Below are 16,500 nucleotides of genomic sequence, written 5' to 3' on the forward strand. Positions count from 1 at the left end.
TAAAAATGATGATTCACTAAGGCACACCTGCACCTGTCTTGGATGTCTATACGACCTCCAAGTCAGACGTTCAAACATTCGACTTTATATCGACGTACAAGTGAGGTCATGGTTAGACGTCCAGAGTGGACCTTGTTTGCACGTCGTGGAGACGTCCAGAATTGGTCTAGATCCACGGACTCAATATAAACGTGATCTGCACATCCATTCGACGTCTAATGTTTAGTGGGAACGACCAGTGCTTTATCACATTCATACACCAATGGGACACACAGGAGGCAATGAGGGGTTCCGTGTGTCTTGCCCAGGGACACTTTGGCATGACTGCTGGTGGAATCGAACCCCCAACTCTTGCATTGGTGGATGACTGCTCTAACCACTCATCCACTGACACCCCAAACATCAGTAGCATCATCTATGTCCCTATGCCATCAGGGATAGGCACAGTCAGGACTTCCTTTGCCTGCCGCCTGGCTTGCATGGTACCTAGCCTGATGGTCCTCGCAGGTGGTGGGTCCATGTGGCTGTACCATTCCGTCTCCCTTTTGTGCTCAGCCTAGCTGTGCAACAGGTGCCAATGCTCAACCACCATGCCGTCCCCTGAGAGCTCCTACTCAGGCCTGGTCCAGTTTCCCTTATTCAACTAATGTTATCCATCAAGGTTTTTGAATCGTTTTTGGCCTGACCCCTCTCCTGAGGGCTCTTGGTTTTGGAGACCCTACCAGAGTCTGATGCCCCAGACAACATACACCCAAGGATCACAGGACTCAAACCACACAGCTTCTCTTTATTGAAAGGAGTCATTCGAGGTGGTTTGGGCATCTGATTATTACGCCTCGCTTTAGAGGCTCTGCGGGCATGTCCCACTGAGAAAATATCCTGAGGTAGACCCAGAACTTGCTGGAGGGATTATATTTCCTCTCTGGCATGAGAAAGCCTTGAAGATCTCCAGGAGGAGCTGGAGAGTGTCGCTGTGGAGAGGATTTGGGTTTCTCTCCTGGAACTGTTGCTTCTGCAAACCTGACCAAGGACAAGTGATAAAAGTTGGAGATGGAGATATAGACATCTAAATACTGTAGGTGCAGTCTTTGCACAAAGCATCTATGGATCCCAGCTCAAAATCTGCAGCAGTTTATAAAACAACATATCTTCGCATGCTCTCACTTGCAAAAGAGCATTTTGTTTTGCGCACAAAGCTAACCAGTTGCACTGAGCGAACAAGAAGCTCACGTCTTACCTCAACTCTCACAGTTCGTGAGGCTGCAATAAAAGCTCACAAGAGTAATAAAACTACATTTTGTGGTCAAAGACCAGATGAAAACGATGATAAAGAGAGATAAAACACTTGTACAAAGCAATAGATTTACACACGGGACACATTAAAGTGACGTTTTTCTTTTACTGTTTTAATTTGCCATCCAGGTACAGAGACAGCAGACAATTTACTGTTACTATTAATAAATGATGAACTCTTGAGTTGAGACCTTAAAAATACACTTTTGAGTCGACAGCATCACCTGGTGTTCAAAATGTGGCTTGCATTAAACTGGTGAGGAACACTGAAGATGTAAAACATTTGAAAATAAAAGGGTGAGAGTAAAACTACTGTTGAGGAATAAACCAGTTGTTCAAAAAACACCATTTTTGTTGTTGTTTTAGAACATGTAACAGTTTATTGTGTGAAAACGCAATAGTTTGCGTTGTTTATTGATTTAGTTGTTTATTTTAATTAAAACCTAAACATTAATTAGGATTCAAAGAATTAGAGTTGAGCTTTCATGACTTTACTTAGCTGGTTTGACTTTACCTCCACGTGTCCACAGCCACACTGCTTTGATCAGTAAAATGATTTAACAATTCAAACATTTACGCACAGCTTTATTTTTGCTGTTTTATTTGCAGTTTATTTATGACAAAATCTACAGAATAAAGAAAAACAGTTAGAAATTCAAGACAGTGCATTTCGTCTTTTTGCGTTTCTGTAAATTCACCACCAGGGGGCAGCAGTGATTCAACATGGACTTTGTAGGCCATTTAAGTTTACAGGGCACAGAGATTGTTTAGGATATAAGCAGCCCTATAATAAAATGTTATTATTTTCTACCTGATCACATATTTAAGTAAAAAGAAAGGTATTCTTGTTTATTTTTTATTAAAATGTACACAACATGACATACAGCACCTGATGGATGCAGTAACATGCTGTGCGCGAACAATCAACAGGAAGTCAGTATCAAACTTTGTGATTTTGTCATTGGAGCTTGTCGAGTCACAGGTTCACAAATACCTTTAAGTTACTGCTCTGAGATCTTCACCAGCCTCACAGCAACAAAAACTAAACCACAAACCGAAAGCATGTTTCACACTCAGCCATTGTGAAAATGTACACCTTTTCAAAAACTTTTTTTTTTTTAATGTTGGCACCTCCTTCATCATCTCACACTGCGAGCAGCATCTGTTCCTGCAGACACATAACTCTTGTCTGAAGCACTGCAAGTTCACAAAGAGTCAGATGTGAAAAGCCCTGGGGGGATGCTGGACTGTGGAGAGGGGGGGGGGGAGAAATGTGTGTTATCTCTTTTCTGCAGACTGCACAACATGGCATAATGTGACAACTCAGACCCATTGCTCATAAAATAAGAGGTCCGTATCAGGTGTCTGTGGTTGATAGCAGCCGAGTGTGATGTTTCATGAGCGAGCAGCGCGTTACACTTCTGTACAGGGGAAAAAAAAGTTTTCTACTATGTTTATGTTTTAATTAAAACACGTCGTTTGAGTTCATGTCAAAGCCCATTTAGCTTCCAATGAGACAAACTTTCTTGTAATCTGTTAATGTAACGTTGAACAAATACAAAAGTTTTCTTTTGAATTTGGACCGTTTAAAATTTTCCACCAATTTTCTGCCCAATTATTGCTCCAAGGCAGCACAATGCACATAATAATGTGGAAAGTGGGCAATTGATGACAAAAACTAAAAGTAAGGCCTTAAAAGGAGACCTGCAGCATGTTTGCAAGTCCTCTTACACACCAAAACATTCATGTTAGGCTGACTGGTAACTCTAAATTGTCCCTAGGTGTGAGTGAGAGAGTGAATGATTGTTTGTCTCCACGTGTCCCTGTGATGGACTGGAGACCTGTCCAAAGTGTCCCCTGCCTTTTGTACAGCGACTGCTGGATATGGACAGCTGCCGTATGACCTGGAAAGGAAAAGCACAAGATGTTCGTGCTCATAGAATTTGTTGAGGATGACTCTCAGCTACTATCACACCAAAATTTTAGCTTAATATCAGTGAAACTGAGTTATCATCAGTTAAGTGTTTTCTAAGGTTGCCTAGCTGTGGTGGCCATCTTGAATTGGGTTGACTCTAAAAGTTTATGAGCCGCAGATGCACATTCAATGATTACTTTCTGAGAGTTTCATTAAAATCTGTCCAGTGGTTCAGGATATTTTGCTAACACATTTGAAAAGATACGTGCAATAACATTATCAACTTTTCCCTTCAGCAAACAGGGCGTGATTACAACGACGTCTGGCTTCATAAAACAAAATATAAAAAACTAGAGAAATTGCATTTCCTGTGAAAATGCAGAGTGGATGCTTATTGCAGGAGAACTTGCTGAAAAACAGCTGAAATTAGCTAAAACCATGCTGAAAACATAGCTTGAAATGTCGAACAAGTGTAAATCAGCAGGAGAACGCAGAAAGAACATAAAAGTTGAAATGAGTGCAAAAAATGTGGAATTAGCTGAAAAAAACTATTATTTGCATAAAACAGCTAAATGAAATAACTGAAACTAGCAGAAATAAGTTAAAAGGAGCATAATAAATTGACATTAGCTGAAGTAATTTAAATAGGCTGAAAGTAGCAGAAATTACCATGAAAAGCTTGAATTTATCTGAAAATAGCTGAAATGAGCTAAATGCTAAAAAAGGTAGCTGAAAAAAGTAGAACAAGCTTAATTTAGCAGAAGAAAGCAGAAAGAACACATGGTTGCCCAAATAAGCTGAAAGTAGCAGAAATGAGCACAAAAAAAGTTGAAATAACACGTACCTGTAAAAAGCTTAAATAAGCATAAAACCAACTGAAAAGTAGCTAAAAACAAAAGTGGAATTAGTTGAAAAAGCTAAATTTAGCATAAAACAGCTAAATAGCAGAAAAGCTGAAACTTGCAGAAGTAAACTGAAAAGAGCATAACAAGCTGAAATTAGCAGAAAGTTTTTAGAAGAAACAAAAAAATATTGTAGTTAACCTAAAGATCTTGAAACAAGCACAAAACAGCTGAAATTAGCTGAAAGTAGCTGGAAAATAGTTTAAATTTGCACAAGGAAGCTGAAAGAAGCTGAAGCAGAACAAAATGTGAAAGGAGCAGTGAGAGGTTGTAAACACATCTAAAGATATGAAGGATGTAAAATGAGCTCATCTCATTTGCTATGAGACAAAAAGTGGCAGAAAAGGCTAAATATTTCAAAAAGCTAAAGTTGCACTAATACCAAAAGTTTTGGCAGGACTGTCCTGAAAGAGCTGAACGTTTTGTTGAAATAGCACAAAAATTATGGAACGAGAAAAATGTACAGAAGAAAAATAGATGCCAACAGTGTGACTGCTTCATAAGGATTCAAACAATGAGGGATGACTCAGGACTTATGACATAGTCCTTTAAATGGCGGGAAATGTTTCATTTTCCCAGATTTTTACTCGCATGTCTTGCGTGGTAGCCTTGGGTGGAAATTTGCCCAAATTAGCAGGTTTTAAACCACAATTGCAGCTCAATTAACAGCTTTGCTTTACAGCTACTCATTGCACAGTCATGAAGACGAGGCAGAACACACAAACTCAGAAGCAAAATTAGCACCGCGTCTTACTCACATCGATGGTTAAGGTGTTCTTAAAGTAAAAACTTGTACTCTTGTGTAGAAAGATTGACTGAAAATAGGTCAAATGATACATTTATTCTAGCAGAAATGTTGCAAAAGCTGTGTTTGAATGCCCAGTCTGCCCTTCACCATCCTGCCTGATCCCAGTTATTGGTCCTTGACAGTTGTCTTACTCAAACTTTTTTTAATCTTTCACATTTAGCAGATGATTTACTCATATATTACACCAAATATTGCAGGGGTTACATTCCACACACCACCGTGATAGGTGAAAAAACACAGAATAGGAACACTATATTTTTTTTAGTATTTATATATATTTTAAGGCTTTATGAAGGGAGTGGTGGCACAGAGGTTAAAGAAGATGGGAAGATTGCTGGTTCAAGCCCCGGTACCGACAACATCAAAAAAATGTGGGTGGGATAGGTGACACACCCGCCCTCATTTGCCCCACTCTGGGCCCTTGAGCAAGGCCTTGAACCCCCACCATCTGCTCCTCCAGGCACCCTAGATGGCAGCTCTCTGCTCCACACAGAGGGCAGTGGTAGCTCGGTGGTTTGTGGTTGCATCAGGAAGGGCATCCGGCGTAAAAAAACAAAGAAACTGCCAAGTCTTCGTGCGACTTAGTTTGCTGTGGCGACCCCTAATGCAGGGAGCAGCCGAAATTTTTAAATAAATAAAATAAACCCTTCCCTCACTCTTGCAATGTTTTAAACTCTTAAACCTAAGTAATTTTAACAACATATGTATATGTGCTGTACAATACTGCAAAATTTTAGTTACCAGCTCTGCAGAACAGCAGCTCGGTTCCGGTCAGACTTGGTTCTGGTTCTGCAGGCCTACCCTGCAGCAACGAAGCCCATCGCCCTGTTCAGGTTTATGTGCGGGAATAATTGAGCTTCAGGAAACTTCAGGATTATTTGCCATTTTCCTGCCAGTTCTGTGAGCTTAATAGATAGATGACTATGCCTTGCAGAAAGCAGTGGCCGGAAACACTGATGGCTTCTGGGTAGTGTAGTTCTTTTGACTTGCATTACAGTATAGGCTTATTGAAAGAAAACTACAAAATGGCGGCATCTGTCAGAAGTATTTTTTTCCCGTTAACTTTTTATCCCGTATCGTCACGTGAGTAATATTAAAGTTGATAAACGTGTGTCGTGTACAATCTTATGTTGAAAAACCGCAAAAGAGTGAGTCCTCAAAGGAGTCCGCGAAAGTCGAACCGCAAGTAGCAAGGGACTATATGTGTGTTTATATACATATATACATATATATATATATATATATATATATATATTCCTCCCACAGACCAAAAACATGTATGTTAGGCTGATTGGTAACTCTGAATTGTCCCTATACTGAACTTTAATTTAAAAACAAATCTGGGGCCAAATAAGACTTCATTGGGGCCGGGTGCGGCCCGTCACCCGCCTTTTGGGGACCCCTCCCTTGAACCATCAATGACTCCAGAAGCCCGCGAGCTTCTTAAAGGCATGTTTTCATGTATGAACGCACTTGTGGGTGAACGTGTGTGGCTGCGGTGGTTGTAAACTGATCCCTCCTACTCTCCCCTGGTTCGCTGTGCAGAGGAGGGTCGAGGAAGAGGAGGAGGGAGTTGAAGCAGGAAGGAAGGAAAGCAGGCTGGCTCTGAATGCTAACGAGCTCCTCTGTAACCATATTGCTCTATAGGTTTGATAAAAATAAATAAATAAAAAAAACAATGAAGAGGAACGACGGCCGTGATTAGAGTCCTGTTATTATTATGCGTCAGTGCCGCGTTCGCCCTGCGCGCGTGCAGCAGTCTCACCGTCGTCGGCACCTTTGATCAGTGAAACCGTCTTTTTTCTTTCTTCCCCCCGCTGAGTGAAATGTGTCGGGACTGCTCGGGATTCTGACAATGGAGATTGAAAATATCGTGGCCAACACGGTTCTCCTGAAGGCGAGGGAAGGTAAGCTCAGCAGACTGACCATCTAAAACCAAAAAAATATATAAATTAAACCGCATATCCCCCCCCCCCCTCTTTCGATATGGCTACAAGTCGGGGAGATATGTGTCAGCTCGTCTTTCTCTGGATTTATGCTTTCTCTGTCTCCCTCCCTGCGCACTCAGTCGGTGCTCTGTCTCCAGGCAGACACCTTCAGATGAAATCGCCCGTTTGCGCATTTCTAACAAGGAAATTATTAGATTTCTCATGGAGGTTTTAAGGCCTAGAAGGAGGAAAAGGCTGGGGATGAACAACGCAGGGAGTGTTTTGCAGCATAGCTCTGCATTGGAGGCTGTCGAGCAAATGTTTTCACACACAAACTGCTGGATGTTGAACGATGACGGGACAGAATGGTGCTCAGATGTACAGAAATGGAGCTTAAGCAGCACCTGTCATTCTCGTTTAAAGCCCAATTATAAGGTGAGCTGTTTGGCGCAGAGGCATGCCTCTGCATTGCTGTTCGCCTGCTGATTGAGGAGGAAGGACTCGTGTTAAAACGAGAGGAAGGGGCACTCCAGTGGCCCCTGGCCCCCCCCAGTACAGCAGGGATCCTGGAGCCAGATCAGTGAGGCCTCTGGGTGCAGGGTGGGTGTGCAACATGCAGCTCAGACTGGAGAAATCCATTTTCTGTGAGAATCGGTGCAAATGCCGAGTGCTGGATGAATTGGCTGACATTTGTTGAAGAATTAAATGTTAACCGAACCGTTAAAAGGTAAAACAAGCAGAAATGTAGCTTAAATCAGCCGAAAAGTAGCTGCACTGCTGCTAAGAGCTAAAATGAATGAAACTAGCGAACAACTCAAATGAGCAAAATTGTTGCTGACTGTTATAATGAGCAAAATTGTATCTTAAAGCTGATGTTATAAAAGCTAAAACGAGCAAAACCATAGCTAAAAGCTACATTGAGCAAAAACTTAGCTAATAGCGAAAATGGACCAAATCTATAGCTGAAAGCTAAAATGCAGACATGTTCCTGTTTTTAGTTTTCTACATTCGCCTTAGAATCTAGCTGTTTCTATGTTTCTTTTCTTTTTTTAGCCTTCCTATTTGTAAAAAAAAAAAAAAAAAATCTGTATGACTTTTTGTGACAGTTTGTTGTTGTCACTGTTGTCCAGTGTTGTCATTCTTTGTTGAAATCAGGTCTCTCTTGTAAATGTCCTCGAGGCTCAGTGGGATGTACCTGTCTAAATAAAGGTTGAATGAATGAATCAAATCAGTAAATTAGTAGCTCAAAAGCTAAAATGAGCAAAATCACAGCTGCTAGCTAAAACGAGCAAATCCATAGCTGAAAGCTAACATTAGTAAATCAGTGGCAAAAAGTCAAAATGAGCAAAATCACAGCTATTGGCTAAAATGAACAAAACCATTGCCAAAAGTTAAAAGTAGCAAAATGGTAGCTATTCCCAGTCGTGCCAAACAATTCGGTGTATGAATGGTTAAAATAGCACCAAGTATGCAGTTGGAGTAAAAAAAAAAAAAAAGTACAGGAAAAGCTATAAACAGGAAACCAATAATATGAATTCTGACTTGGCATTAATACAAGTGTGCATTAGAGCTCCTGTTACGTCTTCTCCTTTATTGGAAACCAGCTGAAGTTCATCCAGTTTGGTCGACGACAGTTTAAAATCTGGAGGCCCTCCTTGCTTTTGCATCACGATTGTAATCAGGAGGAGTGGGCTTCATTTTTTAAGACAAGCAGCAGCAGTTTATCAGTTTAATGAGGGTGCTTTCTTTTTCTGGGGGATCTTTATCCCCCCGTTGTTAAATGTTGATAGGATTTGCCATTGGTGTCCCATCAGGCTCAGCTCAATACCTCAGAGTATAGTCTTTTTTTATCACCGGCCCTCGGTGATAAACGTGAGCGTATTTAGAGATTGTACGGCCCTTTCAATTTTGTTATCTTAATGAGTTGCATTCTATAGTTGGTGCTTTAAGATTTGTTTGATGTGCAGTTGATTAAATATTGGTTAATTAGCTGCTTGTAACAGCTTTAAGGTGAAACATCAGGGCTACTCTGACACAGTTTCCTGAGTAACGGTGTAACTCGGACCAGTTTGTGACTTTTAAATCTACTCTGCCAACTATGAAGCCCAACATAAAGCAGGTTATCCTGAACTATCAAGAGGTGCAGTTTGAAATGGATTTATTCCAGGAGTTTTCCAGTTCCATCGATGAACAAGCCTAAATTCTTCAGGTGCATGCTCAGTGCAAACCTTTTATCTGCACGCTTCAAACAACAAATCTGAGCGTCAGTAAGTACAAATACATGAAAACTGTCTGACCTCTCGCTTCCAAACTGCTCTTCCATGGAGGTTGTCATTCTTGACATATTTTCATTCGCTTCGGCTGTTTCCGAAGGTAAACAAACGCACGTGGTGATTTGCATCTGTTCACAAAATTTTATTGAGGAGCTGCAGAGCGTTTTACTGAGCTAACTAAGTTGAGGACAAATCCAGGCAGGAAAATTGATGCTATGTATTTATGCGTTCTATTAAGAAAGTATTTTTTTCAGTGCGATCTCCAACATTTTTTTTGGATCACGGACAAATTTCATACACAACATTCCCACGGACTTCGACCTTGTTTACACAACGCCTTTTTTTTTTTTTTAAGTAAAACCATATAATTTCTGTTGTGTTTTGGTCATATGTGCTTATGACAACAGCGGCCATTTTCTCTGATGCAAAACTTTCTGAATTCAGGTCAAGTTGTTTTTGTTTTTTTGTAAACACCAGCACTGGTTAAAGGGAAATCATACATGTGCATCACGGACGGCTGCAGTCCGTAGTTTTTCTCGGCTTGCACAAGTGGATCACAACAGTAGCAACGGCTGAAAGCAGGGTGTTGTTTGTGCTATTCACCCTTTTTTTGTCCAACGTGTAGGAACAACCCAACCTCATCCTTGGTCCAAATGAATGTTCGCGTATTCACCAAATTGAATTTAATTATTTTCATGCTCAAAGCGTGAATTGTCTGTGCGCATGCATGTGTCGTTTAAATACAATAAATAAATAAAAATCAAAGCTCCAGCTGGTGACCTGGCACTACAGCTGAATCAGTGAGCACTTCGTTAGTGTTTAAACATGTAACTAACACAGTCATTATTAGAAAATGTCTGTTTCCAAAGATGGTTCTCGTGTAAACCGGGCCTTAAATGTTCTATTTTTTACACAACTAAGTCAAATTCAGCAAAATGGCACAAACAGATGTAGTATTTTTTTTTTTTTTTTTACCATAAAACACCCTACAGACATAGGCGTCACAACCATTATATGTGAAGGGGACAAGTCCCCCCCACATTAAAAAAAACTTTCATTTGGACCCTCTCACTTTTACTATAAAACATTAGTTCAGGCGGCACAGTTTCTCTTTCTTCGTGAACGAATCCATTCCACTTGATCAATAGGAGAATACTCAGACCACTAAAACTCCACTCCAGGTTTTCCTGGTTACCCCCAACTCTAAAAAAGCAGCCTGTTGCCACGGTCACAATATACGGTGGTCACAGAATATGGTGTAACACCTACAGTGTTTCTGTGCGTCTCCTGTCTCGGCATAAAACGCGCACAGGTGGAGGAGATGGAGACACCTCTGTGTTACTCGCTCCCCAGTTTAGTATGCTTAGTGTGGGCAGTTGTTGACCAGGGTGTTGATCATAAACATATATTTATGTTAGGAGGATACTTGAGAGGAGTGCTACCTGTAGCATGTTAGCTTAATAGCTTAGCATTAAGACGCTGCAGGTGTAAGAGACGCTGTGTGTTCAGGTGCATTAAAGTTAAAATGTCTTTAAAACCCACAGCTGAATTTACACAAACTTGGTGAGAAACATGCTTTAAATGTGTGGAATTAAAGGAAATCTAGGTGAAATGTTGCTTTTTTTGTACACTAGTGAATACCTTTTTTTTACGCACACACACACATGCACATGCGCGGCACATCTACACACATCATTGTCTCCCCCCCCCCCCCCCACACACACATTACAGATGTTTCTGACGCCCTTGCCTACAGACCATTGTATTCAAAACTATTAATTTAAACCTTGTTTTTTTTAGATAGGTAAATTTAGGGCTGAACGATATGGCCAAAACTTTTATCACAATATATTTCTTAATTTCGGTTGATAACGATATAATTCCAATATCGATATCAACAATATAAAAGCCTCAGAAAAACTGTACAAACAAATTAATGTTCACCTTTTATTTGTATTTAACCTTCAAAGGAATTTGAAGTGACCATCAAATAAACATAAAACTCTCAACTTTGTCAAAATTAATAGTTTTAACTTTAAACAACAACTTAACCTAACGATACAGCTGGGGGTGTTGTTTCAGGTAGGCCAGTCACAATAAACTAAAATTCAATTAATTACATGATAAATGAAAATTATCAACCACATTTTCATTTATCAACTTTATCGTTTCTTCATGTCTCTTTTTTCTACTGAAGACACTGGATGACAAAAGGCTCAACTCCGGTGCTCTTCACTGACCCCTCCCTTTCTCTTTAAAATCCATTTTAACCGTCCAAAATTGTGTTTTTGGATCGTTAAAAGCAGCTAAGCTGAGAAGCTAAGCTACGAGCTAAGCTAACAGGCCAACCTCAGGGGAAAAACTTCCGTCTTGTCGAAGCTCCAAAATTCACATTTGAAACCTGTGCCTTTGTGTAAAAAGTATTTTTTCTCTGCAAAAAGAAGCTGAGAATTTGTTTGCTGATTTTTTTAAATTAAAAACTTTGTGTGAAAAATACTATGCTAAAGAGCTCAAACCACACCGAGCATCCGCCATTTTGAAAACCGAAAAAAGGAAAGGGCTCGAAAAAAGGAAAGGGAGACAGCCCATGTCACGTCAAGGAGCCTCCCTCCTATTTTTCTTAGAGCCATGCTGCTCGCTCCCTCACTATCCATCCTTCGGTTCAAACAGTCTTATACTGCCATCTGGTGTTCAAAAAAAGGTACTACACTCTAAGCAAATTAAACATTTCTTCTTAAATTTGACAAAAATCACTAATTATTGTCAAATTTCAAACAATATTTTTGTTTATCGCAATAATTTCTGAGACAACTAATTGTCCAGCAAAATTTGTTATCGTGACAGGCCTAGTTTCAGGGACACATTGGCTCAAACTTTTATTGTGCTTCATCTTCTGACTCAGCATATTCTATCGAGTGGAAACTCTTCAGATGGAGCAAGTGAGATGTGTTCCCACCACTAGTTGGAACAACTGGCACATTTTGCAGCACACTGAAACCTGCAGTTTATCGGATCTTAGATAGCCGAACCACTTCCACACCGTCAAATTAGTCTTTCCTCTCTTATCAGTGATGTCATCTGCTTTCTCTTCGCTTGTAAAAGCTTGTTCAGTCACATTCTGACAGTCATGGGCACTCATTTTTTTGAAGCGAAAACTTACAGCATGTTGAAACTTAGGCTAGCCTAGCCTGCTACCGCTGACTTCTTCGAGCTGTGGTGTAGGTCACCACGCACTTACGCAGTTGTGTCGCGGCTTTTTCTGTTCGGGTTGAAACTGAAGCGACCGCTTCAATCCGAACAGAAAAAATTTGTCAGTGAAACGCTGTAATTATAGCGTAATGTATATCGAAATATCGAAAATGAGCCTAAAATTCATATCACCGTTATTGAATAAAATTATATCGTGATGTATATTGATATCAAATTATTGTCCAGCCCTAAGTAAATTTTTTTTCTATTTTTGTCCGGTATGGGACCAGTTGATCCAGAGATGACTGGTGGCTGGGGACCCCTGCTTTACGGCATACAAGAAAGACCCCAGTAAAACAGATTTGTCAGCTGTCCATAACCTTCAGGGCACTGAATTTTCCAAGCTCATGCGTCCTGTAACTCTCAGACCTTATTTTTGAGGATAGAAGTTAGAATTTCTTTAAAGATGTGTGTAATTACTTGTGTTTCATTGATTCGTCACATTTTTTAGTTTCTGAAAAACAGCTGAAATGTTACTTTTCAGTCACCTGTTGGTTTGAAATTGGATGAAGCTTGTTGTGTGCTCCGTCTTGCACTGTTAAAATCATAAAAAAGTGGTTGCTCTCAATGTTCCCCAGCTTTGCCTCTTGGAACGCCACACATCCTTTTGGTATAAATATTTTCAAAACAAGAAGATATGGATAAAGTATTTTATTTTAAACTGCTATGACAGCAGTTGGCAGTTGCAAGATATTGGCCTTGTTTTAAAATTTTAAAATTTAAAGTGGCACAGATGAGCTTTAAATTTTGTGGGTGTTTTAATACTCAAAATTCAAAAGTTATTATAGCTGTGCACTTCCACATACTCTAAATTTGCATGAAGCAGGGCCATCTTATAATATCTTAACTATTGCACTTATTGATAAAAATGTACCTTTTGAAAATCCACGCCACATATCGGCGTAGTAGTTTTCCTGGAGGGAATTAAAAACTAAACTGCAGAGCTCTTAAAACACTCTCGATCATTTCAAAACCAAGTCGTCATAGTTTGTCCTGCAGGTTTCAGTGTTTACGACACGTTGTAGCGCATTAGTTGGCAGAGTACCCTGTCAAAGAGTCGTACTGCAGCAGATGGTCATGTAAAGTGAGTTGAAAAATGTTTTGTTTACTCTGAATTTGTGAAACAGTTGTGCCCATGTTAAATTTATTGTGTCAGAATTGCTTAATTACCACCTTGCAGGAACCTTTTGTAAATCAGTTTAATAAAAATGTACAAAAGTAAGAACATTTGTGTTATTTGTAACAATGCTTCTTGACAGTAAATCATATACTGTTGGAAAGTCTGTTTAATTCTCCTCAAATGGTGCCACATTAGTTAGAATGCATTTGTAGGCTGAGCTGCAGAGTGGTGTACAGTGGGGAAAATAAGTATTTTATATTCAGCCAATTTTGCAAGTTCTCCCACCTACAAAGAATGGAGAGGTCTTATTTTAACGTAGGTACACTTCAACTACTAAAGACAGAATGTAAGAAAAAAAAAATCAGAAAATCACATTGTATGATTTTTAAATAAATCATTTGCATTTTATTGCATGAACTAAGTATTTGATACAATAGAAAAAAAAAACAGAACTTAATTGGTACAGAAACCTTTGTTTGCAGTTACAGAGGGCAGACGTTTCCTGTAGTTCTTGACCATGTTTGGACACATTGCAGCAGGGATTTTGCCACTCCTTCCAGATCTCCAGATTCAGGTTTTAACGCAGTTGCTGTGCAACATTTGAGTTTCAACTCTCTCCACAGTCTATTGGGTTCAGGTCTGGAGACTGGCTAGGCCACTCCAGGACCTTGAAATGCTGCATTCGGAGCCACTCCCTAGTTGCCTTGTCTGATGTTTCAGGTCATTGTCATGCTGGGAGACCCAGCCACGACCCATCTTCATTGCTCTTACAGAGGGAAGGAGGTTGTTGGCCAAAATCTTGTGATACATGACCCCATCCATCCATCCTCTTCAATACGGTGCAGTCATCCTGTCCTCTTTGCAGAAATCACCCCCAAAGCATGATGTTTCCACCTCCATGCTTCACGGTTGGAATGGTGTTTTTGCGGTTGTACTCAACCTTCTTCTTCCTCCAAACATGGTGAGTGGAGTTGATACCAAAAAGCTCTCTTTTGGTCTCATCTGACCACATGACCATCCCATGCCTCCTCTGGATCATCCAGATGGTCTGTGGTGAACTTTACACGGGCCTAGACATGTGCTGATGTGAGCAGGGGGACCTTGCATGCCCTGCAGGATCTTAAGCCATGATGGTGTAGGTCCTCTTTGAGACAGTGGTCCCAGCTCTTCTTCAGGTCGTTAATCAGGTCCTCCTGTGAAGTTCTGGGTTGATTCCTGACCTTTCTCAGAATCATCCTTACCCCATGAGGCGAGATCATTCATGGAGCCCCAGACCAAGGATGATTGACCGTCATCTTGTGTTTCTTCCATTTTATAATAATTGCACCAACAGTTGTTGCCTTCTCACCAAGCTGCTTGCCTATTGTCCTGTAGCCCACCCCAGCCTTGTGCAGGTCAACAGTTTAGTTCCTGGTGTCCTTAGACAGCTCTTTGGTCTTGGCCATGGTGGAGAGGTTGGAGTGTGAGTGATTGAGTGTGTGAACAGGTGCCTTATACAGGTAACGAGTTCAAACAGGTGCAGTTAATACAGGTAATGGTGCAGAATAGGAGGTCTTCTTAAAGAAAAAACTGACAGGTCTGAGAGAGACAGAATTCTTGCTGGTTGGTAGGTGATCAAATACTTATTTCATGCAATAAAATGCAAATGATTTATTTAAAAATCATACAATTTGATTTTCAGGATTGTTTTTTTTTCTTGTATTGTGTCTCACAGTGGAAGTGAACCTACAATAAAAAATACAGACCTCTTCATTCTTTGTAGGTGGGAAAACTTGCAAAATCGTCAGCATATAAAATGCTTATTTTGCCAAATGGAAAATGGGTTGTGCCCATGGAAATCCTAAAACCAAACTGCTTATTCTGCTTATTGTTGAAGACTAAAGAAGGAAGACATTTTGACAATTTAACAATTCAGTTAACAAACAAGGACCTGAGTAGCAGGTGGAAGAACCATACACAGTCACAACAGCCTAGCACCTCCTCCTCTTGCTGCTCACCAGCTTGTGCACACACCGCTGTTGGGTGGCATCCCAATCAACCAACGCTTGTCACAATTCAGACACTGTGGTTGTGTTAATCACTCTGGAGCAAACGGAGCTGGTCCCAAAAGTTTAACACGGTTGAGGTCCGTACTTCAGGCAGACCTTTTCATGCTCTCCACTCCCAATTACTGGTGGTAGTCTCTGATAAGCCCCGCTCTGTGGGGGCAAGCGTCATCATCTTGGAGGATAGAGTTTGGCCCCAGACTGTGGAGATGCGGGTTGCTCACAGTTTAGCACCTGAGGTACCACAGGTTTACAACAAAAGTCCAGAACTGAATAAGCTGTTTGGCATTGTTGGAGAAGATTTGCCAAGTTTTTCACAGGCTCAACTCACATAAACTCTGCTGCTCAACACACAGATGCATTTTCCTATTTTTTTTTAGAGGGGAAACAAACAGGCTTTCCAATGGTATTAACATTTTAGCTAAGAAGCATTGTTACAACAACAACAACAAAAAAATCAACCAGTTACATTTTTTTACTTGGTGTGCCATGTTCAGATCATATAAGATGGAAAACTTGTTTGCAACAGTTTCAGCACTTTTCTCATTAAGAAAATTACAAGGCACGTTGGAAATTCCAAGACGCGTCTTCTCCCTGCATACCTGCAAAAGTAAACAAATACCAACCTCGATGTCAGCAATAAAGCAATAATTAAAAATAATGAAGAAAAATCAATTCTTCTGTGTTTCTTTGCCCTATATTTACCGTTTGACATGCAGCATAAAGTTTTACAGTGTTTCTGAGCTACCACCAGGTCTTCTCAACAATGTGTTTGCATTATTAGATCAAGCCATAAACTACAAAGGTGTTTGTTTGTACTGGCAGAGTTTGCTGCGGTCTATTTAATTAGGAAGTAAAACAAAGTTAAGCCGAGGATCATGTGTGCTGTCTTTGAGGCAGCTGGCTCTCAGACATCTTAACAAGGCTTAAATTGAACACACTGACACAGAAAGCTGACTTCTGTTGT

At 40.4% G+C, this 16,500-nt stretch overlaps 1 protein-coding gene across 1 annotated transcript in view; it reads left to right on the forward strand.

Moving 5' to 3' along the window:
* The first annotated feature begins 6,609 nt into the window (after positions 1-6,609).
* grk4 (G protein-coupled receptor kinase 4) overlaps positions 6,610-16,500 on the forward strand; it is a 72,928-nt gene continuing 63,037 nt past the window's right edge. Inside the window, exon 1 of the mRNA XM_037689713.1 lies at positions 6,610-6,825. Within this exon, the coding sequence (XP_037545641.1) occupies positions 6,774-6,825 (52 nt within the window). The 5' untranslated portion in view covers positions 6,610-6,773. The remainder of the gene's footprint in view (positions 6,826-16,500) is intronic.

The sequence above is a fragment of the Nematolebias whitei genome, chromosome 16, assembly GCF_014905685.2.
Source record: "Nematolebias whitei isolate Nwh7 chromosome 16, NemWhi1, whole genome shotgun sequence".
NCBI classification, from domain to species: Eukaryota; Metazoa; Chordata; class Actinopteri; order Cyprinodontiformes; family Rivulidae; genus Nematolebias; species Nematolebias whitei.